This window comes from Vipera berus, assembly GCF_964194415.1.
Source record: "Vipera berus genome assembly, chromosome: 16".
In the NCBI taxonomy this organism is placed as follows: Eukaryota; Metazoa; Chordata; class Lepidosauria; order Squamata; family Viperidae; genus Vipera; species Vipera berus.
The window spans coordinates 5,763,584-5,790,342 of NC_138219.1; the positions used below are offsets into that span (position 1 = coordinate 5,763,584).

General features: G+C 45.8%; 1 protein-coding gene across 1 annotated transcript; it reads right to left on the reverse strand.

Annotated features, from left to right (window-relative positions):
- Window positions 1-5,053: 5,053 nt before the first annotated feature.
- LOC308675609 (V-set and immunoglobulin domain-containing protein 8-like) lies at window positions 5,054-26,013 on the reverse strand (the record flags this gene model as incomplete). Its single annotated transcript, XM_081341053.1, is given in 9 exon segments — window positions 5,054-5,522; window positions 8,949-9,192; window positions 10,498-10,620; window positions 11,575-11,727; window positions 12,740-12,941; window positions 15,031-15,209; window positions 20,457-20,510; window positions 20,513-20,592; window positions 25,940-26,013. Coding segments are annotated over 9 exon segments (1,578 nt in total).
- Window positions 26,014-26,759: the final 746 nt, after the last annotated feature.

Consider the following 26,759-nt stretch of genomic DNA (forward strand, 5'->3'; position numbering starts at 1 on the left):
TACTCTACTCTACTCTATTCTATTCTATTCTATTCTATTCTATTCTATTCTATTCTATTCTATTCTATTCTATTCTATTCTTTCCATATCTCATTCTACTCTATTCTACTCTACTCTACTCTACTCTATTCTATTCTTTCTTATTCTATTTTAGACAGACAAAGCCTACATACCTGGTGATATATCAGCAGGAGCTGATGAAGCTGTATTAAACACCAAATTGCGGAAAAGGGACACAATTCTTGCAATTTATTATATGATTCCGCCCCCACCCCCAGCATGGAGGAATGCTTCTATTTTTGGTTTTCCCCTGTTATTCACTTTTATTTGAACTGGCCCCACCTTTTAAAGGATGATGTCAGTCAAGCCCAACATTGCATTACGATCTGTCAGTCAACCAGATGTTCAGACCGGATTTTGCACGTCTGCCTGCCTATCAAATCCTTCCCAAGAACTTATCATTATTATTATTTGTCTCTCCCAAATTTGAGAATTTGAGTTCTTGAATTTGAGAAAACTTTCGCATCCCACCCCGCCCAAATGTGACACTTTTAACTCTGGCTTTGGTCGTGCTGCGAGGTTATTTATTAAAATTATATATGGCACAATCCAGCCTGTGATTGACAGGCTGACTCTAGGGTGAGTTTTCGTCGTGTTCAAGGTAAAAAAATAAGTCATTTGTTAGTGTTTTACCGTCGGAAGGAAAAGGCGTAGAAAACCTCTTAATAAACAAGATATTGCTACCAAAATGACTCAGGTCCTGTTTTTTACAAATAGCCAATGAAACATGCACCAATCATTAAAAAGGGCGTCGGAGTGTAGCTCTCTTCCTAGCCTTATTGCGTAGCAAAATGAATCTGTGTTTTGTGAATTTCGGTAAAGAACAGGCAGTCCTTGACTAACCACTGCAAATTGTTTTTTTTTCTACCCCCCCAGTTCTGTTATAAGTTCAGACAGTCATTAAACGAAGTTGAGGTCATCCTTAACCTACAACAGTTTGTTAAGGGACCATTCAAAGTTACAACGGCATTGTAAAAAGTGACTTAGGACCGTTTTTCACACTTACGACCGTTGCCGCCTCCCCAGGGTCACGTGATCGAAATTCAAACGCTTGGCAACTGACTCGTATTTTGGACAGTCGTAGTGTCCCTGGGTCGCACGATCCCCTTTTGCGACTTTCAGACCAGCCAAGTCAAACCGTGTCACTGATTTAACAACTGCAGCGATTCGCTTAACAACCGCGGCAAGAAAGGTCGTAGGAACAGAAAGGTCTTAGGAACAGAAATGTTGGCCTCCATTGTGGTCGTAAGTCGAGGATTCCCTGTACTTCCATTAGCTTGGCATCCATCTTGCAGATCTGAAAGAACATCTCTCTCTCTCTCTCTCTCTCTCTCTCTCTCTCTCTCTCTCTCTCTCTCTCACACACACACACACACACACACACACACACACACACCCCTTTACAGCCAAACAAGCTAGGGAGGGTCCCATCCGAACGTTTCCACTCTCTGTTCCTTCCTACAAGGCTCAGCTCCGTCTTTTCTGACTAGTCTGTAATTCTTTCCTCCTGTCTCCAGAGGTCGTTCCCACATGCCATTAGACACCTGTTTTTTGGAAGTCTGAGTTCTGAAAAAAATCTGCAGTGCTGCCCCACAGCCACTAGGTGGCAGGATGGACCACAGGTGGGTCCTCAAACGTGCCTCCACAATGGAGCCCCAGATTTCCCTGGCTCCGCCGTTAAGTGAAATTTGCCCCCATTTTATGACCTTTCTTGGCCCAGTTGTTACGGGAATCATGAATCGCTGCCCTCGTTATGTTCGTAACTCCGTTCTTAAGTGCATCTGTCATCCCCATTTGACTTGGCTTGTCAGAAGGCTGCAAAAGGAGATCGCGTGGCTACATTTCCAACAATTGCCGGACCTGTTTTTCAATGTTTTTGCTAACCTCGCCGGTGACAGATGCCATCCGTCAAACATTTTATATAAATTTTTCTCTGTATAGGCAGCTGCTGTTGTTATTCTATAGTTTCTTTCCCGCAGATTTGGCCATCTTGCTAGCTCTACCTTGTGCCCATTGATTCAATCTTGATCAACAATGCAAGCTCAGCCTCTTCTCCGACAATCTACTTTTGAACAGGGCTTACGTTGCGGTCGTACGTTTGAGGAGGACTTTTACAGTTGTAACTTTGGTCCCTAATTGAACAGTTGTAAGTAGAGGACTATCCTTATTGGCTTCCCTGGATTCGCACCGGAAAGCTTGCTGGCCGCAGAGATTGAAAAACCCCAAAGAGAAACTGCTTAAGCTGTTCTTTGGATAACATTGAAAAGATTGAGCTGATCTGATTGCTAACCACACCAGTTTCGGTGTGTGTTTTTTTACCCACAACCCGCAAACAACAGGAGTTGTCCCCACACACCTCCTCCAGACGCTAGTAAGTAGGTCAAAGCAGATGCTTATCTAAACCGATTGACCCAATTCTTTGGGACGACAACTCCGCAACGCGCTGACAGAATCGGCTGTTACGTCAAAGGCCTAGCTAAGAAATAGGTAAACTCTCTTTATTTCTTACATTAGGTTGGAAGTGGAGCATTAAACGGGAACTTTGAAACAAATAACCGAAATAATACAAAGACAGGAAAGCAGTCAGTGTAAAGCAGATTTTATTGAGGTGGAACAACCCACCGCGTTTTAGGAAAAAGGCCCTCTTACTCAAAAACATCTACAAACCAAGGCAACTACATTTGAAGAGCATGGTTAGAGACTGCACAATTTTTTTTAAAAAAAAAACCAACCACACACACAAAGCCAGACAGACAGCAGGCCGATGTTAAGGTATGACAATCCCAATTTGCTAGAAAACAAAAAACCTTCGAAAAAGTATTTTTATTTTTTTTTAAAAAAAAACAGACACAAAATCGCACAGTGGAGAAATGGGTGCTTGCCTGTTCTGTCTGGCGAGAGATTTTGCGGTCCCTGTACAGTGTCTTATAAAACAGAAAGAAAGAAAAAGGAAAAAAAAGAAAGAAAGGAAGGAAGGAAGGAAAGATCCACATGTAAACAATGGACTTAAAAGCAGTCCGGCATTTATATATGTAAATTGCCCATTCTTGGAATTTCTTTACGACAAATCTTTCAACCCAATTATAGCTTCCCCAGACTGGCGGATAATCCAGCAGATAAGTCATATATCCACTAATTCTTCTCTTTCTCCATCACTGGTGCAAATTCAGCAATTTTCAGATAGATTGGACGAATTTTACAACCGCTAGCTCTGTTTTGGACTGCCCCACATTTTTCAGAATAGGAAGAAACAACGTGGTGTAAACCACACCAAGTTGGAAGCATTGAATCTTTCTACCCATCAAATGCATTTTTGTCTGATTCAAAGGCTAGTAGGCAATTTTCCTCTTTTTTATTTCCAGAGGCAGCTACTCAAATAATCCAGTTTGGGCAAGTATGGACAAATGAATTTTGCTCTAGGGCCAGATTTGAGATCCTGACTTTGATTTTGCAAGGGGTAATGGATCAACACTTGAGCAGGGGGCTGGACTAGAAGACCTCCGAGGTCCCTTCCAACTCTATTCTATTCTATTCTATTCTGTTCTATTCTAACACTTATGGATCCCCCCCCACAAAAAGAGAACCAGAAATTGTGGGAAAATGCTAAGAAGGAAAAAATAAAAAAAAATAAAACATGCCGGCAGCTATAAATTTAGAGTAATCTAGTTCAGAGTTTTTCAAACTGTGTACCGTAGTTTCATGATAAGCTTTTTTAAAAAGGAAAAAAAAATGTAGCAGTACTTTTTAGAGTTGTTGTTTTTTTTTACGTGATGCATTCTGGGGATTTTTTTTTCTTTTTCTTTTTTTATGAACAGACTTGGAAAAAAAAATTGAAATCCAACAATCTACTTTTGAACAGGGCTTATTAGCTAAGCCTGTTTTTGCATTGTAGTATAAAATGTCCTCAGGACAAGATTCTTCAACTGCAATGCTGGAATAGTAATATTAATTTTGAATTAATACCGCTGTTTTTCACGCCTGCTACCGTGTTTTTTTTTACCTAAAGTCTTTTTTCTTTTTTTCTTAAAAAAAAATGTTGCTAAGAGAGCCAGGCAAATCTTTAGCAAGGTTGCTCTCCAATGATCAAGTGCGTTTAACATATATTATGTTTTTCTAACGCTTAAATCTTCTCTGAACGCTTGTGGGCTGCCTTGAGGCAAATAGTGTTTTTCTCGCTCCGAATTTGCTAACAAGGGATTGTCGCTCTTTTGTGAGAAAAACACAGGTTGGGCTCCAGGCTTTCGGTTAAAAAGCAAATAAATGCAATTTTTCTAGGTTTTGGAAGGGAAAACCTTCGCTCCTTAGGGGATGCGCCAAAGCAGGCAGGAATCCAACATGAACAATCTGTTCACATTGGGGCACCTTTGCCTGGATTAAATAATATTCGATGCAGGCTTACTTTGGGAGTAGACACGGACAAAATCGCGCGTATTATTATATTTTCGCTCTTGCAATCATTGCTCGATCCTTTAAACATCACCCTCGGCGTTTTTTCGACCCATGGCTTCTGTGCAGCGGGGCTAATATTTAAAGGATAGCGAACTTGTTGGATTCCCCAGATCACTCCGGATCAAAATGATCTGGGAATCTGGAGTTGTGGGTGCTCCATCACTGGAGGTTTTTAAGAAGAGGCTAGACAGCCCTTTGTCTGGAATGGCTTCCTGCTGGAGCAGGGGGTTGGACTGGATGACCTCTGAGGTCCCTTCCAACCCTGTTATTCTATTCTACTGTTGCCAAAATTGCCCAGAAGGATCTTTTCTTCTTAGCAGGCTGGCTCATCCCTATGGAGACTCGGTAAATAAATGGCAAAATTTAGGGTGACTTTGCAGGCCACGTCTGCCGCCTTTTGGCGTGAAAACCCTGATCCGTCACCCCTTGGGAGCGAAGGGCTGGCCTGCATCCTGGTTCATGGGGTGGGGATGTCTGGAGGGAGAAGAAAAGAGAGTCAGGCTTTCTCGCCTTCCCCTTCCCTGTTTGCTAATCCATCTCCGGCTCATATCAAGAGGCCGTCCCTGCTTGAGGACCGCATCATGAGGACCGTACTCTTATACTGCCGGCTGTTTCCATCCTTCCAACGAAGCCCGGTGGGATCCGAGCAAGCCGAGGTGTAATTGTGGGGCTCACAGTAGATTTGGGAGCGTGACCCCTTGACGTTGTCGACTTTGATCTGATCGCAACAAGGATCCTGGTCGGGGTAGACGCTGCTGGCTTTTTGGGGGTAGTAAGGCTCGGAGATCTCGCCTTGTTCCGAATCGGGGGGCGAAGGGATTTCGAGAGGCAGAACCACGCTGACGTCACTGTCCGGAGGAGAGCTCATCTTGACCTGGACGATGGGAGGGGTGTACTTGCGGCCTTGGGAATACTGGATGCCCTTCGTTTGATAGCCCAGCAAGGAGTGGAGGCTGCTGGCCCGGCTGATGGCCTGGCTGCAAGGTCGGCTGTGGGGGGCATCAGCGTCCACGCTGGAGCGGGAAGGAGCATGGTCAGTGCAGGCAGAGAAAGGGGGGCCGAAGAAGGAAGGACGCTTGGTCAGTCGAGGGAGGGAAAGGACGGTGGGCAATCCAGGAAGTGGAAGGACCACGGTCACTCCAGGGAGAGAAAAGAACATGGTCAATCGAGGGAAGGAAAAGGATCAGGATCAATCCAGGGAAGGAAAAGGACCAGGATCAATCCAGGGTGAAAAAGGACCAGGATCAATCCAGGGTGGAAAAGGACCAGGATCAATCCAGGGTGGAAAGGACCAGGATCAATCCAGGGTGGAAAAGGACCAGGATCAATCCAGGGTGGAAAAGGACCAGGATCAATCCAGGGTGGAAAAGGACCAGGATCAATCCAGGGTGGAAAGGACCAGGATCAATCCAGGGTGGAAAAGGACCAGGATCAATCCAGGGTGGAAAAGGACCAGGATCAATCCAGGGTGGAAAAGGACCAGGATCAATCCAGGGTGAAAAAGGACCAGGATCAATCCAGGGTGGAAAAGGACCAGGATCAATCCAGGGTGGAAAAGGACCAGGATCAATCCAGGGTGGAAAAGGACCAGGATCAATCCAGGGTGGAAAAGGACCAGGATCAATCCAGGGTGGAAAAGGACCAGGATCAATCCAGGATGGAAAAGGACCAGGATCAATCCAGGGTGGAAAAGGACCAGGATCAATCCAGGGTGGAAAGGACCAGGATCAATCCAGGGTGAAAAAGGACCAGGATCAATCCAGGGAAGGAAAAGGACCACGGTCCACCCAGGCAGGACAAAGGAACGTGGTCATTCCAGGGAGAGAAAAGATATGGGGGGGGGGGAAAGGGTAACGATCAGTCGAGAAAGAGAAAGGAGCGCAAACAGGAAGGAGCAAAACACTTCAGGAAGAGCAGAAGTACGTGGGAACGGCCTGAAAATATTAGAATCTAATATGTCTTCCGGTGCCAGCCAGGGACCTGGGCCTCTCTTCAGGATGCTCCATTACATCCTCAGACTGCCACTTTCTCCTCTATCCCCACTGACGTTTCCCTTGGAAGTTATTTCTGGGACACACCCCCCCCCCAAGGGATCCTGGCTGTGCGAGAAGCGTCTGGGGTTTTGAGGTGCGGCGGATGGGGGGGGGGAGAGGACTCCTGCCTCAGCATTTGCTGGCTTCTAGAGATTTTGCAGCTGCCAGAATTGGCCTCCTGCCTCACCTGTCTGGGACGGAGAAGAGGGAAATAATTTTTGGAACTAGCAAGGAAGTCCATAAATCTCTTCCTCTTTGCCGTTTCCTCTTTATGCAACAAGGGTGCAAAGCTTGCACAATAGTTAAGGTCCGAATTAGGGTTACGGAGACCCAGTTTCAACCCTAGTTGTGGGAGAGTGATGGACTCAACTTGGTTGTCCTTCCTTCCTTCCTTCCTTCCTTCCTTCCTTCCTTCCTTCCTTCCTTCCTTCCTTCCTTCCTTCTTTCCTTCCTTCCTTCCTTCCTTCCTTCCTTCCTTCCTTCCTTCCTTCCTTCCTTCCTTCCTTCCTTCCTCTCTCCTCCCCTCCCGTCTCCTCTCCTAACTAGGACCAAGCTTTTTTTGTTCTTAAAAAAAGAACTTAGGCTATAAATCGAACGAATAAAGTCAGAAGGAGTCATAAGAATATAAAAAAGCAGCCGACTGGCCTGGATTCGGATTCCAGCTCGCTGATCTTTCCACACCTCGTGCGGGAGTGTGAGTTCCACAAATCCTACTCCTCATCTTTGCTCTTACCCAGGGCTTTTTTTCTCATCGAACGCTCAGAACGGAGTTCCGGCACCTTTTTTGGATGGAACCTTGTAGGATAGGCAAGGCGGGTTGTATGACATGTGTGAATTCCGGCACCTTTTTCTTTTACAAAATAAGCACTGCTGTTACCAATCTCCTTTGTTGCCTTCCGGTGCTGGAAGTGACACACCTTTAAAGGCAGGTATGCTGCCACGGGGCAAAGGTTGTTCCCCAATTCAACCTGCACATTTGTGCCTAAAGAGAATGCCTATCGCTGCAAAAAAATAAAAATAAAAAAATAAACAGCGTATCTTGCCAGGTGCCCATTATATTCTCTCAGAAGAAGGAAATTTAATTTTGCTAATGGGTCCCTTTGTGGAGCATGCAAGAATTAGGAGGAAACGGTGAAACAGGAACCGTGATTTACGAACGTAGGTTCTACTCTTCCTTGCCTGCGGGCCATAGCAACCTAATTACTTTTATTATTCATCTGTTTATTCCACACTTTTGTATCTGTCTGTCCTTCCTTCCTTCCTTCGGGGCCAGTCACCGTAGATGTCTCTCCTTATTTCTAAAGAAAATGTCTCTCTGGATATGATTATATTATTCACCCATGTGTTAATTTCTCCCTGGCACTGGAATATTTATGGCTGTGGGAATTGGGGTTAAGAAGCAAAAAAAAAAAAAGGATTGTCCAAGCCGGGCACGTTGTAGAAATATGCTAGACTAGATTGAAGTGGATCCTTGAAAAGATTTCCCGTCTTGGCTTGGGATCTGAATGGGTGCGTTGGTTAAGCCAGGATGTCTCTCTGTTTTGCTAAGGCCAGTGTGAGGCTGCAGCTCACACCACGGACGAGGCGGCGACTGTAGCTCATCCTCGGGCAGCCTTTTTCAGCCCAGCCCCCTCCCAAGAGGGGACTACAACTCCCATTGGCAAGGCACCCAGAAAGTGAGCTCCAAAATAGCGCTTCCTGAAGGGAATTGAGTTGATGGAGGAGAGAAAAAAGGGAGGGAGGGAGGGAGGAAAGAGGGAAGAAGAAGGGGGGGAGCGAAGAAGGAGGGAGGGAGGGGGAAGGAAGGAAGGAATTGGGATGCAAGGAAAGGAGGGAGGGAGAGAGGACAGAGGGAGAGAATGGGAGGGAGGGAGGGAGGGAGGAGGAAGGGAAGGAAGCCATTGGGAAGGAAGGGGAAGTGAGGAAATGAGGGAGGGAGGGAAGAAGGAAAAAGAAGGAAGGAAGGAAGGAAGGAGAGAAAGTGAAGGGAGGGAGGAGGGAAGGAAGGAAGCAATTTGGAACGAAGGGGAAGTAAAATGAGGGAGGGAAGAAGGAAAAAGAAGGAAGGAAGGAAGGGATGAGAGAAAGAAAGGAAAATGAGAGAAAGAAAGAAGGAAGGAAGGAGAAGAAAGAGAAAGAAGGGAGGGAGGGAGGGAAGGAGGAGAAGAGGAAGGAAAGAATCCGGGAGGGAAGGAAGGAAGAGAGCAATTTGGAAAGAAGTGAGGAAATGAAGGAGGGAAGAAGGTTAAAAAAAAAAGGAGGAGAGAAAGAGACGGGAGGACATCCTGGACCCCCGGGAAAGAGCGTTCGGTCCAGTGCAGACCAGAAGACAGGAACTCTGCCGGCCCGGTGGGGCTCCTGGGTCCCCAGACCCCCCTGCCCCCTCCCCAGGGCCGAGAGGCTCACCAGATGTCGCTGGCCTTCGTCTGGGAATACTGCTGATGCGTCTCGGGACCCTCGGAGCCGAAGTTGCAGCAGCAGTCCCAGCAGTAGTCCTTCCCGCAGTAGCAGCTGGGGCACTGGTCCCCACAGCAGCCCCCCGCTTTGCCCCAGCAGCACCAGCAGCACCAGATCACGCCCCCGATGATGAGCGCCGCGGACAGCAGCGCGATGATCACGGAGCCCGCGATGATCCAGCCTCGGCCCCAACCTGCAGCAAAGCCAAGACGGGAAACGGGGGGGGGGGCCTTCAGCGTAACCAGACCGGTCTTTTTGGCCACGACAGCCCTGCAGGGTAGGACTGCAAGCTAGCCCGCCACTTACCGCCGGCGGCGGAGTGACCGTTCGGGCTTACCGCAGCCCTTGAAAAGGTCACCGGCGAAGGTCACGGACGACCTGTAAGTCTGTAAGTCCGTGCCAGGCGCCAACGGGATCGACTTTTGATCCCCTGGGACGGCCGTTAAGTGTGACAAGTGGTCGGCAGTCACTTTTTTTCAGCCCAGGTGGTCCTCGGCTTGCCACGGCTCGTTTAGTGACCTTTCGGAGTTACGACGGCCCTTACAAAGGTGGCTCACGGCCGCGATTCACACTGAGCACCCGTTGCAGCGTTCCCCAGGGTCATGTGATCAACATTCAGATGCTTGGCAACCGGTTCCTATTTATGATGGTCGCAGAGTCACGTGATTTCCCCCTTCGCGACCTTCGGGCGAGCAAAGTCAAGAGGGGAAGCCAGATTCGCTTAACAGCCGCGTGACTAACTTAGCAATTGCAACAATTCACTTAAGGACAGTGGCGAGAAAACGGGGCAAAACTCCCTTAATAAATGTTTCACTTAGCAACCTAAATGGTGCTTGTAAGTTAAGGATGACCTGTACCGTATCTTCTTCTTGTGTGTGTGTGTGTGTGTGTGTGTGTGGACTTTAAGCAGTTTATTGATATTAAAATAATGAATATTCTATTACTTTTAAACATTAAAATTACAGTAACAAGTATGGCTCCACAATTCCTGAAGGCTTTCCCACTAAAGCCAGTTTTTCATTTACTGGGGATGATGAAGATTGTCCAGTCCAAGCCGGGAATAGGCAACATGGAGACAGCTTTAGGAAGAAGGGTGTAGTTGATTCCCAGCTTGGACTGGACCCAAATGAAGATTTTTCCTTCAATGGGGCTTACACACCCTTCCAGTCAATAAATGGTTTACTTACCTCATCTACTCATCATTAAAAAGACACAGAACCATTATAGTAGCAACAATAGCAACAATATGAATGAGTACGATAACATCAAACGGTTAGCACTGGGAATGCACCAGGATGAAAGATATTTCCCCCGGGGTCTTCCAACTGGGCCCTTTCATGACTTATGGACTTCAACTCCCAGAATTCCTCAGCCTGGCTGAGGAATTCTGGGAGTTGAAGTCCACAAGTCACCAAAGGGCCCAGTTTGAAGACCCCTGCACTATACTGTATCTTCTGAGCAGTTGTGTCTCCGGGATGGAAACTTCGCCAGGCCTTACCTCCTCCAAACTGAATTTCCACAGAGCAATAAGCCACGCCGACGTTATTGCCCACGCTGCACTCGTAGATCCCCACGTGGTCGTCGCACAGATCACGGATCTGGAGATCCCCTGGAGTGAGACCTGAAGGACGGAGACACGAGAGTTATACAGAGTTGCGGGAGCCAAGAGGTTGGATCTGGGTTTTTTTTAAAATAAAAATAAAAATAAAAATCGTGGTATTAAACCACTGCTCCTGAGCATGTACAGATAGATTTCCATCCACACGTGGAGTGTGTTCATGTTGGCTGGGGGATTCTGGGAGTTGAAGCCCACCCATCTTAAAGCATGCTAGCTGGGGGATTCTAGGAGTTGAAGCCCACCCAGCTTAAAGCATGCTAGCTGGGGGATTCTGGGAGTTGAAGTTTGCCCATCTTAAAGCATTCTGGCTACGGATTTCTGGGAGTTGAAGTCCATTCAACTTAAACCTGCAAAGGTTGAGAGAGCATCTGTCTCCAAACTCTGCGTAAACAGACCTCACGTTCATGTAGCAGCCTGTTCCTCAACTACCCTAATCTTCCCTCTCTGTAGTTTTCATCCATCAGTTCTGACCCTGGGGAAATAAATAAACCCACTTCCTTTGCTATGTGGGACCATTTAAAGCTTGGGACCGTCTCTCTTCCTTCAATCCCCTCTTCCACAGAGTTACAGTCCAGATCTTTCAACCTGGTTTGGCTTGTTTTTCGACTCCTCCCCGCCCCCCCCAGGTTGTCCCTGACCTTTTCATTCCAGCGTGTCCAAAACTGGACAGAGTATTCCAAACAGCCTCTAACCAGGATAGAGTCGCCTGGGGCAATCACGGGTGTCTCCTTTGCCCCTGGAATCTAACCCTTAGGGGTAGACTTCTCCGGAGTACAGAAGCTCAGCTTATGCCAGCTAATACCTCTGCCCAGATCTCTGCGCCCTCTCTGTCGTGTTTCTCCCATTCTCCCATCTAGTGGCAGGGCGTTCCGTAAGCTGGATGTCTATGCTCACGGCTGATTTCTCCTTTGGCTCCCGACCGCCCCAAGGAGTAGCTAGAGGAAGGCTGACACTCACTGGCTGAGGGCATCCAGTCGCCGTAATTGCTGTTTGCCATGGTCCAGTGGTAGCTGAGCGGCGGGGTTCCCGTGGAAGTTAAGCAGCGAAGGGTGACGTCCCCCCCATAGACGACCTCACCAATGATCCAGCAACGAGGATGGGCTGGTTTTTCTGGGTAGGTGAGCAGAGAAAATAAACCCGTTAGATTTTTCTAATTTGGGGGTCTGGGGCCTTTTGTTAATATGGCTGCTGCCCCACACAAGACCCCGTGGCTTTGCTCTATCGTCATCATCATCATCATCATCATCATCATCATCATCATGACAATGATGATGATGTTGGAAGGGACCCTGGAGGTCATCTAGTCCAACCCCCTGCTCAGGCAGGAAACCCTAGACCAGGGGTAGGCAACCTCGGCTCTTTTATGACTCATGGACTTCAACTCCCAGAATTCCTGAGCCAGCCAAGCTGGCTCAGGAATTCTGGGAGTTGAAGTCCATGAGTCATAAAAGAGCCGAGGTTGCCTACCCCTGCCCTAGACCCATTTCAGACCAATTGCGGAAATTCTTTTGATAAACATTCGCTGCCCAGCGCCCCTTTCTCTTTGCAACTGAGAAACTGAGTACAGGTGGTCCTCGACTTATGACCAGGATTTCCACCGTTAAACAAAGCTGCTTTCAAGTGAGCCGTGTGCCCCATTTTACGGCTTTTTTTTTGGTGGGGGGAGCCCACGGTTGTTAAGCGAATGACTCAGTTAAGGACGCCACGCGGTCACGAAGCAAAGCTAATCGACCTTGCTTATCCAGGGTCTCATGGATAGAGATCACACAAGCCCCGGAGGCGGCAACAGTCGTAAGTGGGAGGACAGGTTGTAAGTCACTTTTTTCAGGACCGTTGTAACTTCGAATGCTCGCCAAAGGGATGGCTGTAAATTGAGGACTGCTTGTAGAAATACGTTCAAGGAAAGGAGGGAGGGAGGGAGGGAGGAAGGGAGGAAGGAAGGAAGAGTGGGGGTGGGTAGGAAATGAGAGAGAGAAAGAAAGAGAGAGAGAAGGAAGAAAGGAAGGAAGTGGGTAGGAAAGGAGAGAGAGAGAGAGAGAGAGAGAGAGAGGGAAGGAAGGAAGTGGGAAGGCCCTGAAAAAAGCGACCGGTCCTCAGACTTACGACTGTCGCTGGGCCTTACCTTGAACGGTGATGGTCACTTTGCGGGTAGCTTCCGTGGTTTTCTTCACCGTGCACTCATACGTGGCGGAGTCGCTAACCTGCAGGTCGCGGAGTTGCATGGAGGCGTCGTAGAGGCTGGGATTGGAGGAGATGAAGCCCACTCGCTTCTGGAGATCAGGGGGTCCCGGGTAGATGATACGGTGGTCGTGGTAACCCAGGAGCTGGCAAAAAAAAAAAATCAAAAAAAAAATATCAGAGGAGAATAAGGGAAAGGAAAAGGCACTGTGCTGGATGAGTTTTGGTGACCGGACGCAAGATCCAAGCGGCTAGTCCTCATGAGTCCAAAAGATGATAGATAGATAGATAGATAGATAGATAGATAGATAGATAGATAGATAGATAGATAGATAGATAAATTAATAAATAAATAAATAAATAAATAAATAAATAAATAAATAAATAAATAAATAAATAAATAAATAAATAAATAAATAAATAAATTCCGGGCAACAGGTAATGCCTGATTCAACATTCTGCAGCTGAGGTATTTCCAGAAGATTCCCCAGCATTGAGATAATTCACAGTCCACCCATGTTTATCGCAAACCCTGAAATGATAATGAACTAATTGAAATTGCAGATTACCAGATGCCAAAAGCGAAGAGGCTGGAAATGTCACCTTTTCCTGTCTTCCCTATCGTTGCTCTGTTTTAAAAGAGTACACAAGTGTCTGGACGGCCTGCGCTTTTGCCGCCCTCCCTCGCTTATCGCTTATCACCGAACCCAGAGAATCACCGTATTTGCAAATCGGTTCCTAGCCTGTTTTAGCAGGAACGGTTCAAAACCCGGGGTAGGTTTTGTTCCTTTTTTGAAACGGGAGATTCAAAGCCTGGCGCGGGCCATAATTTTATTCGTTAACATACTAAATTGCGAGGCCCATCGCTCGGGCCCAACAACTCTGGGTGGCTTGGTGATGATTCCAATTATTGTATACTTTTATATCTCGACTTATGACCACAGTTGACTCCGAGATTGTGGAGACATTGTTGAATCAGTCTTGCCGTGATCTTTCTTGCTTCAATTGTTAAGTGATCACTGCAGTTGTTAAGTTAGTATCATGGTTAGTATCACGGCTTCCCCATTGACTTTGCTTGTCAGAAGGCTGCCAAAGGGGTCACGTGACCCCAGGGCACTGCAACAGTCAAAAGTGCATGCCAGTTGCCCAGCATCTGAATTTTGATCTGTATTATCAAGCATCGGTGTTAACATGGGTAAAAGAATGGATAATTCTTAAAAACAAAAGGTTGTTATATCTGGAGGGGCATGACTTACAGTTGGGGTGGCACGCTTTTTTTTGGTATGGGAAAAACAAAATCCGTAAGTATTTTCAAAATCACTGTATTAGAAATGCTTTGATAACAACGTGGGGGAAAATAAGAAGTAAAATATATTTTAAAATTCCAGGGTGGTTGTCAACAACGGAAGCATTTGTACACCCAAACTCAGTGGACTTTGAAAGAAATCTGGACATATAAAGGTAAAGGTAAAGGTTCCCCCGCACATGTGTGCTAGTCGTTTCCGACTCTAGGGGCCGGTGCTCATCTCCGTTTCAAAGCCGAAGAGCCAGCGCTTGTCCGAGGACGTCTCCGTGGTCATGTGGCCGGCATGACTAGACGCCAAAGGCGCATGGAGCGCTGTTCCCTTCCCACCGGAGTGGTCCCTATTTTTCTACTTGCATTTTTACATGCTTTCGAACTGCTAGGTTGGCAGAAGCTGGGACGCGTAACAGGCGCTCACTCTGCTACGCGGCACTCGTGATTCGACCCGCCAAACTGCCGACCTTCTGATTGACAAGCTCAGCGTCCTAACCCACTGAGCCACCAGGGTGGTTGTCAACAACGGAAGCATTTGTACACCCAAACTCAGTGGACTTTGAAAGAAATCTGGACATATAGAGATATTCTAAACTCTGAAGGAAATTTAAAAGCTAAACAAGAACTGGAAAATCAGGGTATCAAACTAGCATGGTGGAGACATTTACAAATGCAAAGTAGACATGACAGAGATGTTGAAATGTATGGATTTTATAAGGAACAAACTGAGTTTGATCAGGCATCGTTGACTTCGGATGAAAAATCAATTAAGAAAATGTATACATATTTTTTAATTAACTCCAGAAATGGAAAGTGGACAAGTCACGTTGTAACTTTGAACGGCCGCTAAACGAACAAAATACCTGGATCCTATTCATGATGACAATATGGATTGCAATTAATGGAGGAGTCTAAAAAGAATCACATCTCTGACTTACCGGATTATATTGGGGATAGGGTCCTGGCTTCACCTGCTTCCACTGAATATCCCAATCGTTATCTGGGGTGTTATCTTCGGGATCTGAAGAAAAGGGACACCCTAGTTTTACCGATTCCCCTTTAGGCAAGTAAATGATTTTATGTCCGTCTTCATTAATCCTGACAGCCAGAGCTGCACCTGAAAAGGGAGACACACGAGGTTGTAAATCACACCCCGCTATGAAATTGGCTCCAAAATAAAGCGGCATTTCCTAACACAACTGCCCTCCCCTTTGCCCATTTCCTTGGGGAGGGACTTAAATTCCGAATTTCTCCAGGTCCTGATTCACCCACGCGTCTTGGGGGGTTCCTCCGTACAGATAGCCCTCGACGAACGACTGCCTCATTGTTGTTTTTTTTATTTTTATTTTTTAATTCCATTTATATCCCGCCCTTCTCCGAAGACTCAGGGCGGCTTACAAGCTTAGCAGTAGCCTTCATTCTATGTATATGCCTGCTTATTAGGGCTTTCACACACACCCCCAAGCGGCACCCCCAAGCGTTTAGCAACGCTTTGCAACATGACAACCGTTCCTTGCCTTTACAATCTTTGCAGGCTGGCAAAGCACAGGAAAGGTGAAGTCAGGCTGTAAGCACAGTTCTGTTTTCACACACGCTCCCTTGGAGCATTGTGGGTTGTGGGGCTGGTGGTTCGTTTCCTGAGCTTGTGGGTTGGTTTCCCAACGTTTCGTTCGCAGGCTAGGTTACGTCTTCGGCGGAGCTTAGGGCACGTCAGTGTCATTGTTCCTCTGTGGTTTGTGGGTTGTGCTGAGCCATTTGAGTTGGTGTATTGCATGCTGTGTGAACCCCATTGGTGCATCAGCAGCCTATTCAGAAAATCCTGGCCAGCAAGAATTTCTGCAGGATTTGGTTTTCTGAACGAAACCAAAATTCTGGTGTGCCATGTAGAATTTTGTGCATGTACAAAAGGAGTAAAGTTTCTATCATTGTGCCCTACCCAGATTTTATCATTTGAGCTCTCCCTCTTCACCCCACCCCACAGATGACCCTGGTTATCAAGCAATATAATCAAATTAAGATAAAGTAAAGGTAAAGTTAAAGGTTCCCCCGCACGTGCGTGCTAGTCGTTTCCGACTCTAGGGGCCGGTGCTCATCTCCGTTTCAAAGCCGAAGAGCCAGCGCTTGTCCGAGGACGTCTCCGTGGTCACGTGGCCAGCATGACTAGACGCCAAAGGTGCACGGAACGCTGTTACCTTCCCACCGGAGTGGTCCCTATTTTTCTCCTTGCGTTTTTACGTGCTTTCGAACTGCTAGGTTGGCAGAAGCTGGGACGAGTAACAAGCGCTCACTCTGTTACGCGGCACTCGGGATTCGACCCGCCAAACTGCCGACCTTCTGATTGACAAGCTCAGCGTCCAAACCCACTGAGCCACCGCGTCCCTTTAAGATAAAGTACATCTGTCTAAATTCCCCCAATCCACCAGCTAGAGAACTTATGGAAAACAGAAGCTGGTGACGTATTCACAGCTTCCCGTATTCACGTGTTCCTCCCACCTCTTCATAATCCGTGTTATTCTTTCCCAGATAATAAACAAGCCAGGTAGCGGCGGACGTCAGCCTGGGAGCAAGCAAGGTCTTCAGAAGCGGTCTACCGAAGAGTTGCTAAGTGAGACATTTGTTAAGGGAGTTTTGCCCCCCCATTTTATGACTTTATTAAGCGAATTACTGCAGTTGATAAGTTAGCCACCCGTTTCTCAAGTGAATCCGGCTCCTCCATTGACTTTGCTTGTCGGGAGGTTGCAAAAGGGGGTCACGTGACCGCCCCCACCCCCAGGACGCTGCAACCGTGTTAAGTACACGCCAGTTGCCAAGTGTTTGAATTTTGATCATGCAACGATGGGGACGATGCAACGGACGTAATTATGAAGGAGAATATTTGCAGCTCGGGGTTGAAACTCTGCAAAACTATCCTTAGGTCCTTTGGGCAAGACTGTGGTAACTTTGAATGGCCACTGAACGAACTGTCGCAAGATGAGGAATACCTATATTCTTTCCTTTCACCTTCCCGAAGACCGAGCACACGAGGAAAAAAAAATTACGCTCTTCCCAGCATCCACCCTCCCCCAAAAATACCTTTTAAGCCTTTTGAAACGAGGCCAAGTTGGTTTTTTTTCTTTTTTAATCCCGCCTTTCCATTAAAAGCTAAATCACTTCTGGGCTTCCCAGCAAAATTAAAACCTTATCCCAAATATGCCAATTATTTTGTTGGTCCCCCCCAATAATAATAATAATAATAATCCAGGGAGAAAACTCCACGCCTGTCGAGATTGTGGTCTCGGCTTGTCAAAAGTGGCGGATCTCCTGCCTGCATTGTTTTGTTCATCTTAGTCATCCAAGGCTTCAACAAGTGAGATCTCGGCGGACGATAAAGATAAATGCCAGCCTTGCAACGATCATTAGCGATCGCCTTGTAACTCGTTTCTCCGCTGTGTCTAATAATTAAGATGATGGCAGGGTATCCCTTTGCAAAGCTCTTTGTTTACAGGAACTTAGTCATTTTTCTCCTCCGTAGCAGGGAAGCTGTTCTGCGGCTTCCAGATGCCAGCGAAACTTAACCTGGTTCGTTATGTTTCCGTGAGTTAATTTTAAAGTAAGTATCACAATGGAAGGGAATATTTGTGGCTCAGGGTTGAAACTGGGAGATCTTGGTGATTTCTGAGCAGACGTTTCATTTACCCAACTCGATAACCTCATCCGTGCTAGACGGGAATGGGAATTGTAAAGAGGAGGAGGACTGTGGGGTCCTTAGTGCTCTCTGACCTTGCTTATTTTCTTTTAGATGTTTCATTACTCAAACTAGACGAGAATGGGGATTGTGGAGTGAAGGAGGAGGAGGAGGAGGACTGTGGGGTCCTTAGTGCTCTCTGACCTTGCTTATTTTCTTTTAGATGTTTCATTACTCAAACTAGACGAGAATGGGGATTGTGGAGTGAAGGAGGAGGAGGAGGAGGAGGAGGAGGAGGAGGAGGAGGAGGAGGAGGAGGAGGACGAGACTGTGGGGTCCTTAGTGCTCTCTGAGCTTGCTTATTTTCTTGCAGACATTTCATAAGCCAGCTAGGTTGCACCATCCATGCTAGAAGGGAGTGGGGATTATGGAATCGGAGGAGGAGGAGGAGGAGGAGGAGGAGGAGGAGGAGAAATATTGTGGTGTCTTTGATGCTCTCTGAGCTGGGTTGTTTTCTTCCAAACATTTCATGACCCGGCTAGGTAACGTTATCAGTGCGAACCCACTCCCACTCTAGCACTGATCTCGTTGGATCATGAAACATCTGCAAGGAAGTGGGGGTTGACTGGGCCCACTTCACCAAATCAGGGAGGCTGGAGTGCAAGTTTGGAGGCAGCAACAACAAAGCAGAATTTGACGTCACAAAAAGGAGGGGAATAAAATCCACCCAAATGGATTGTTGTGGGTGAATCGTAGTTCATCTGTTGGACGATTCTGGAAAACCCAATTGAAAGGATTTATATACAGTGAGGGTCTCAGAGCCGGTAGCTTTGCCTCCGGTTCAACCTCCGGCAGATTGGAGATGGAGAAAATGAGTGGGCAAATATTGCGATATCTGATATCGTGCAGCTGAGGCGGTTGAAATGAGGCAACATCTAGCTAACCTTGGCTGACTTGGGCAAGGTTAACAGGGACAGATTTGGGAAGCTGCAAGAGGTCTTGGAAAAAGGCCAAGACAAACAAATTTTGTGCACTTGCCAAGGAAACAAAAGGAACGTAGCAAGAATAGAATAGAATAGAATAGAATAGAATAGAATAGAATAGAATAGAATAGAATAGAATAGAATAGAATAGAAAATAGAATAGAATAGAATAGAATAGAATAGAAAATAGAATAGAATAGAATAGAATAGAATAGAATAGAATAGAATAGAATAGAAAATAGAATAGAATAGAATAGAATAGAATAGAAAATAGAATAGAATAGAATAGAATAGAATAGAAAATAGAATAGAATAGAATAGAATAGAATAGAATAGAAAATAGAATAGAATAGAATAGAATAGAATAGAAAATAGAATAGAATAGAATAGAATAGAATAGAATAGAATAGAATAGAATAGAATAGAAAATAGAATAGAATAGAATAGAATAGAATAGAATAGAATAGAATAGAAAATAGAATAGAATAGAATAGAATAGAATAGAATAGAATAGAATAGAAATAGAATAGAATAGAATAGAATAGAATAGAATAGAATTCTTTATCGGCCAAGTGTGATTGGACACACAAGGAATTTGACTTAAGGGAAGCATAACTTTTCAAAAAGAAAACAAAAGAGGATTTGTTGGTTTTCTTTCCTTTTTTCATTTACCCAATGGCAAAGAAATTAAGAAAGGAAAATGGCTGGGCAAGGAAAATTACGATATAATGCCTGCGGATTCAAGTAAAATGTCAGTGTCTGAATATAACTAATCCTTTAAAATAGGGGCAGCTATTGAGTTATTCCTCAGTTATTTACTCATAATTTTGTAATAATGCCGCTTTGGGGTGTGTGTGAAAGCCCTAATAAGCAGGCATATACATAGAATGAAGGCTACTGCTAAGCTTGTAAGCCGCCCTGAGTCTTCGGAGAAGGGCGGGATATAAATGGAATTAAAATAAATAAAATAAATAAATAATTCTCTGTCTAACATTCTCTGTATCTGGTCCGTCTCTCAGTTCCCAGTGAGAAAAAGCACCAAACATAATCATAATAACAATATTCTCCATAATAGTCCTTTTGAGGGAGATAAAGGGAAGTGGACTCCAATCTTTCTAATCCAGCACTCTAATCACTACTCCACACTCCCTCTTTCTCGGAAAGTAAGCCTTTTTATTGCTTGTCCTAAGACAGGACCTTGGGCGTCTTGGCCCCATTCCGTTCCAACCTTTTGCTCCTCTTTCGGGGTTTTGTTTGCAACCAAATAAGGGAATCCAAGAATTATTAAACCAAAATTTTCAAACTTGGCCATTTTAAGGTGTGTGTGTGTGGGGGGGGGGGAACTTCAACTCCCAGAATTCCCTAATCAGGATGATGGCTGGGGAATTCTGGAAGTTGAAGTCCACCCATTTTGAAGCATGCTAGTTGGGGTTTATCTGGGAGCTGAAATCTACATGTCTTAAAGCAAACTGGGTGGAGGATTCTGGGACTTGAAGTCCCTCAAAGCTAACTGGGGGAAATCCACCCATCTCAAAACACATTAGCTGGGGGGATTCGGGGGTGGTGGTGGGGTCAAAATCTACCCATCCGAAAGCAAGCCGGGCCGAGGATTCTGGGAACTGAAGTCCACCCATCTCAAAGCTGCCAAGTTTTGAAAAGCCCCAGATTGAAGAAATGGAGACATGGCGAAGAAATAAATCCGGAAGATGCAGCTTACCTATCAGAATGCAGGAGATTAAAAAACGCAATCCTTTGCTGCTTTCCATGTCCCAACGAGACGGTAGCTGGATCCAAGGCAGGTCTTGGCACAGAAACTTGGAGCCCCGGAATTTTTTAACTCCCCCAGTTTGGTCCTTTACGAGCTGGCTTCGAACAGGTGAGGGAGGCACCTTCAAACTGTAAAACTAAGCCAAAGAGATTGCCTTTGATGTCCGGACACGCTTGGCAATTACGCAAAACTTTCCTCTCAATGGTTTTCCACCCACAGCCAATCTGATCTCCGAGCATTCCCACAGACCTGTCAATTCCCTTTGGGTGAATCAGTCAATTTCCTTGGCTGTCGGTCAGATTCGGTATTCTGGTTTTTTTATTTTTATTTTTATTTTTATTTTTATTTTTATTTTTATTTTTATTTTTATTTTTATTTTTATTTTTATTAATTTATTTATTTATTTATTTATTTATTTATTTATTTATTTATTTATTTATTTATTTATTTATTTATTTATTTATTTATTTATTTATTTAAGGATACAGTTAAGGGGAGAGTCTCTCTTTCTGTTCTGTTTTGTTTTGAATCCCCCCCGTGTTATTCTTTGCCCTGCATGCTCATTCCAGACTGTCTGGTGGGCATCGTTGTTTGCCAACGCCTTGCAGATCTCTGGAGAAAAGGCATTGCTTGGTTCACGAAAGTAGCGAGCGAAATATTATCTGGGCAAAGGCCAAACTATTCTCCAAAGCTCCTGAAGGCAGGACAAGAAGCAACGGATGGAAACTAGTCAAGGAGAGAAGCAACCTAGAACTAAGGAGAAACTTCCTAAAAGTGAGGACAATTAACCAGTGGAACAGCTTGCCACCAGAAGCGGTGAATGCTCCAACACTGGAAGTTTTTAAGAAGAGACTGGACAGCCATTTGTCCGAAATGGCATAGGGTTTCCTGCCTGAGCAGGGGGTTGGACTAGATGACCTCCAAGGTCCCTTCCAACTTTGTTATTCTGTTATTCTACTAACCTATCTTCCTTCCTTCCTTCCTTCCTTCCTTCCTTCCTTCCTTCCTTCCTTCCTTCCTTCCTTCCTTCCTTCCTTCTTTCCTTCCATCTTCCTTCCTTCCTTCCTTCCTTCCTTCCTTCCTTCCTTCCTTCTTTCCTTCCATCATCATCATCATCATCATCATCATCATCATCATCATCATCATCATCATCATTATTATTTCACTCGCTACTTTCAGGAATCAATCAAGGCCCCTTCTCCAGAGATCTGCATCGAACAGAGGTTTAGCGTCGCTTCGATTTTGAAGAAGGCCGGGCGTCGTGGCAAGCCTCATTGAGCCCCGGTTTGGGAACAGAACTCATTTTTGTCGTGGTGCCTCTTGGATAAAAATGCGAGATGAGGTCAGATTGCATTGAAATGCAGATTGCACAGGTTTCTCAGCCCACGCCCACTTGAGAGCGAGCGCAGCTCACACGGCCCCAGCTTTTGAGTGTACAGCAATTTTTGATTTCGGAGGTTTTAGGCTAAATTGGTGAAGGGACCCCTGGCTTGTTTGAAGGAGCTTGTGCTTTCATAACAATTGATTTCCAAGGCAAACCTGCAACCAGGGAGATTTGGGGTCGGTCCGTTCCTCCTCTCTCTCTCCCCCCCCCCCTTCCCTCCCTCTCCCCTTCCCTCCCTCCCTCCCTCCCTCTCCCTACCCCTCTCCCTCCCTCCCTTTCTCTCCCTCCCTCTCCTCCTCCCTCCTTCTCCCTCTCCCCTTCCCTCTCTCCTTCCCTCTCCCCCTACCCCTCTCCCTCCCTCTCTTCCTTCCTCCCTCTCCTTCTCTCCCTATTTTTCCCTCTTCCTCCCTCTTCCCCTACCCCTCTCCTTTCCTCCCTTTCTCTCCCTCCCTCTCCCCCTCCCTCCTCCTCCCTCTCTCCCTCCCTCTCTCCTTCCCTCTTCTTTCCTCCCTCTCCTTCTCTCCCTTCCTCCCTCCCTCTCCCCCTCCCTTTCTCTCCCTCTTCCCCTCCTTCCTTCTCCCTCTCTCCCTCCCTCCCTCTCCCTCCCTACTCCTTTCCCTTCCCTCCCTCTCCCTCCCTCTCTCTTTCTCTCTCTCTCTCTCTCTCTCTCTCTCTGACACGCACATTAGCCAGGCTACCTCGCAGGATTGTTCTGTTAGGAAAAAAAAATAAGAGGAAGGCGTATTACCTATGCCACCTTGATTTCCCGAAAAGCAAGTGAGCTATAAAAACTAATAAATAAATACAATGGGCAAAGCCAGCGTTCTTCCCAGTATGCATTTCCTGCCTGAGCAGGGGGTTGGACTAGATGACCTCCAAAGTCCCTTCCAACTTTATATTATTATTATTATTATTATTATTATTATTATTATTATTATTATTATTATTATTATTATTATTATTATTATTATTATTATTATTATTATTATTATTATTATTTTCTTTTCCATCAAAGCTACATTCGGCCCTTCTCAGTTCTTCCTCCCTGTTCCGTGTGATTTAATTTTATTTTGCTGACCAATGATTTTTTTCTTCCTTTGGGGGGGGGAAGGGGGGGAAGACAACATATTATTAGTGGGGGATGCAGTAGAAGAATTGCACTGGACCACTGCGTCCTCTTTTGAGATTTTGGTCCCCTTTAGAAATAAATAGTCCTTGACTTAACAACCATTTGTTTAGAGGCTGCTTGAAGTCGCAACAGCCTGGGAAAAAAGGGGACTTGTTCGTTTGTTTATTACATTTCTACGAAGTCACAGAGACTTCTACATTTCTGTGACTTACGACTTGGCCTTCGCACTTACGACCGACCGCAGCAGCTTTCCCAAGGTCACAGGGTCAAAATTCGGGAGCTTAGCAACCCTCACGTATTTACAATGGTTGCAGCATCCCGAGGTCACCGGATCGCCCTTTAGAATAGAATAACAGAGCTGGAAGGGACCTTGGAGGTCATCTAGTCCAACCCCCCCTGCTCAGGCAGGAAACCCTATTTCAGAGAAATGGTTGTCCCATCTCTTCTTAAAAACTTCCAGTGCTGGATCACTCACAACCTTCCAGAAGTCAGCTTCCAACAAGGAAAGGCAATGTGATGTCTCATTTAATAACCCCGGGGATTCAACTAACGGCTGCATCAAAAAAAGTTCTAAAATTGGGAGTGCTCACATGACACCCCATTTAACAACGACACCGTTTAGCAACAATTTTTCCTGTCTCAATTGCGGTCGTAGGTTGAGCACTACCTGCAGAATATCCAGCTATCGATAGGCTGGCGGATAGATTTATCCCCAAACCGTCAAGCTTGGAAAAAAATTAGGACTAAAAATTAAACCAGTTTTGTTCCTTGTAACATTTGCACATCTGGGGACCTTGAACAACAAAACCAACATATACAGCTTTACAGTATAACCCCGAAACACCTGAGCAGTTGTTTTAAAAAGTTGTGTCCACAACAGGGACGTTCCTGATAAATCAAATAAAGAAACCACACACACACACAAAACAAAAATCTAAATAAAACAGGAGAGTGAACCCCATTGGTGTCAATTAGGCTTCAAATTTGAGGATCAAATGCCTGAAATCGAATTCTATCTACTCCTCCTTCCACATATACACACAAATGCACAAAACACACACCCTGTTTTTAAAAAAAACTAGGTTTGCAGAGAATTAATTTGACGATATCTGGAGCAGCTCCACTAGCATCAGTCATTAAATACTCTGCCGCTGATTTTAAATGACTGCTCTGAATAATTTCAGCCCAGCCTGTTTGGGCTCAGCCGAGCGCCTTTCCCCTTACTCAAAATTAATCTCCAAATCCTTGCAAGTAGAAAAGTAGAGTGTCAGGGAGAAGGCTCGCCTTGACTTGCTAGATTTCTACATCTCTTGGTTGCAAGGGATTTTCCTGCCGTCCCATCTCCTGTTTGTCAGCCTCTTCTGCCTCGCCAGGGTTTGCAGCAGGTACCTTGTTCCTCGCCGGCTGTGCGGTGCGCCCTCAGCTTTCTGCCTTGCCAGGATGGATGCCACCGGCCTTCTAACAGCCACATCAGGAAGGAAGAGGGGAAAAAACACACCTGTACCTTGCAATTATCTCGGCACCCTGGAGCAAAGAGGGCGGCGCCTTTTTTAAAAACCAAATCAAGATATGATTTATGGAGCGGAGGAAACCGGCGTTTTGGGATTCAGCACAGGGCAGGGTGAGCAGGGTAAGGCGTGAGGCATTTTTCAAGGCTTCCCCGTCATGTCACAAAACTGCACGCCAAATTTAGCAGGCGTGCGCGACACAGTTGCTCCGGCCCTACCCAAGGCACTTGCATATTAGGCCATGCGCTCCACCAGCCTCTCTCTCTCTCTCTCTCTCTCTCTCTCTCTGCTTACAACCTCCCTTACAGGTAGGCGCGAAAGACAGGGTGCCCTCTGCCAGGTTTGCAAAATTACGCCAGCCTCAGCAGGCAGGAAATCGGCTGGATCAAAGAATCCAGGAAAATGCACGAGGCGATCAAAATTGCCTGCCTCGCCCAAAAGGCCCCCAGTTCCCCGTTTAGAACTTCACGTTTGCATTCTTTTTTTCCCTTCCCCCCCCCACCCTGAGGACCAGCAGCTTGCTTTTTTTAAAAAAAAAAGGGGGGGGGAAGAGACTTGCAACGTGCATGTTAAATGTGCACGTTTGACACCTTGCCAAATTCTACGACTCAGGGTGCATCGCTTGCTCAGTGCAATTTGAGGAAGGAAGCATGAATAAAAAATTAGTAGCCAGGTAAGCCATCCGGGATGTGTATGAAACAGGAAAGCATCCAAATTCAACCTGGAGTAAATTAACATGTCTGATGTCTAGAATTGTCCAGCAGAATGTATTCGGCAAACTCAGAGAACCAGAAGACAAAATTTGTTAAAAATAATTCTCGACTTACAACCATTCATTTAGCAACCGTTTGAACATATGACGGGGCTGGAAAAAAAAAGGCAACTTACGACCCGGTCCTCGCATTTACGACCGTCAGAGTGCGCCTGTGGTCGCGCGATGACGACTGGTGTGTGTTTAGCGTGGTTGCAGCATCCTGGGGATTACTTGATTCCCCCTTTTGCAACCTTCTCAGCCGACTTCCGACAAGCAAGCCGGGTTCGCTTAATGGCCGACCCAATTGCAGGTTTTGCTTAACAACCGTGGCGAAAAGGTTGTTGAAAGGAAATTCTGCCCCGATTGTGGTCATAAGTAAAGGACTGCCTGTATCACCTTTTCGAGATCAAGGACTTAAGTTTTATTATCTGTTTGTGGCACAACGAAGGCTTCCCTCTCCATTCATTTATTTAAATTGGTCCCAATTGTTCCCATCTCCTTCGTGAAGGGCCAAAGCCTAACCAAACTGAAAGTTAATTGCTTCATGGTTGCAGGTTGTTTACACAATTGCACAACAATCTCAGCCCTGTTTCGAAGCCGTATTTTTCATGTGGTTCCCTTCTGCTTGGATTTACATATGAATGTTGCTAAACTTACAGTATGGCCTCAGCAGGCATAAATCGTTGGCTCTGCTCGTCTCTGACACTCGTCAGGAACACGTTCACGGACATCCTAAATTTTTTTTTCCTGCCTGTTTCTTTTACACACACACACACACACACACACACACACACACACACACACACACACACCCCTAACAGAAGGGGAAATGAAAAAAAATGAAGTTCACACTCAAGCCAACCAGGGGGTTGAAGGGGGCAGAACTCCAAAACACGGAGCATGCAAATGTGTTTTATTTACCTATTTAATTAATTTATTTATATGCCACCCATCTCCCTGTTAACTGACTACGATATAAGGTCTGACTGAGTGTTGCCTATTAACTTTTGAACATAGAGTTCAGTGGTATAGGATCTCCTGCTCGAGAAGGGGGCTGGACTAGAAGACCTCCAAGGTCCCTTCCAGTCCGAGGACTCTATGTTCTAGAGTCGTTTCTTAAAAACCTCCAGTGTTGGAGAACCCACAACTTCTGGTGGCAAGTTGTTCCACGGGTTAATTTTTCTCACTGTCAGGAAATTCTTCCTTAGTTCCAGGTTGCTTCTCTCTTTGATGAGTTTCCATCCGTTGATTCTTGTCTTGCCTTTTGGTGCTTTGGAGAATCGCTTGACTCCCTCTTCTTTGGGGCAGCCCCTGAGAGATTGGACGACTGCTATTATGTCCCCCCTGGTCCTTCTCTTCATTAAATTAGATATATCCAATTCCAGCAACCGTTCTTGATATGTTTTAGCCTCCAGCCCCCTGATCATCTTTGTTGCTCTTCTCTGCACTCTTTCTAGAGTCTCAACCTCTTTTTTTT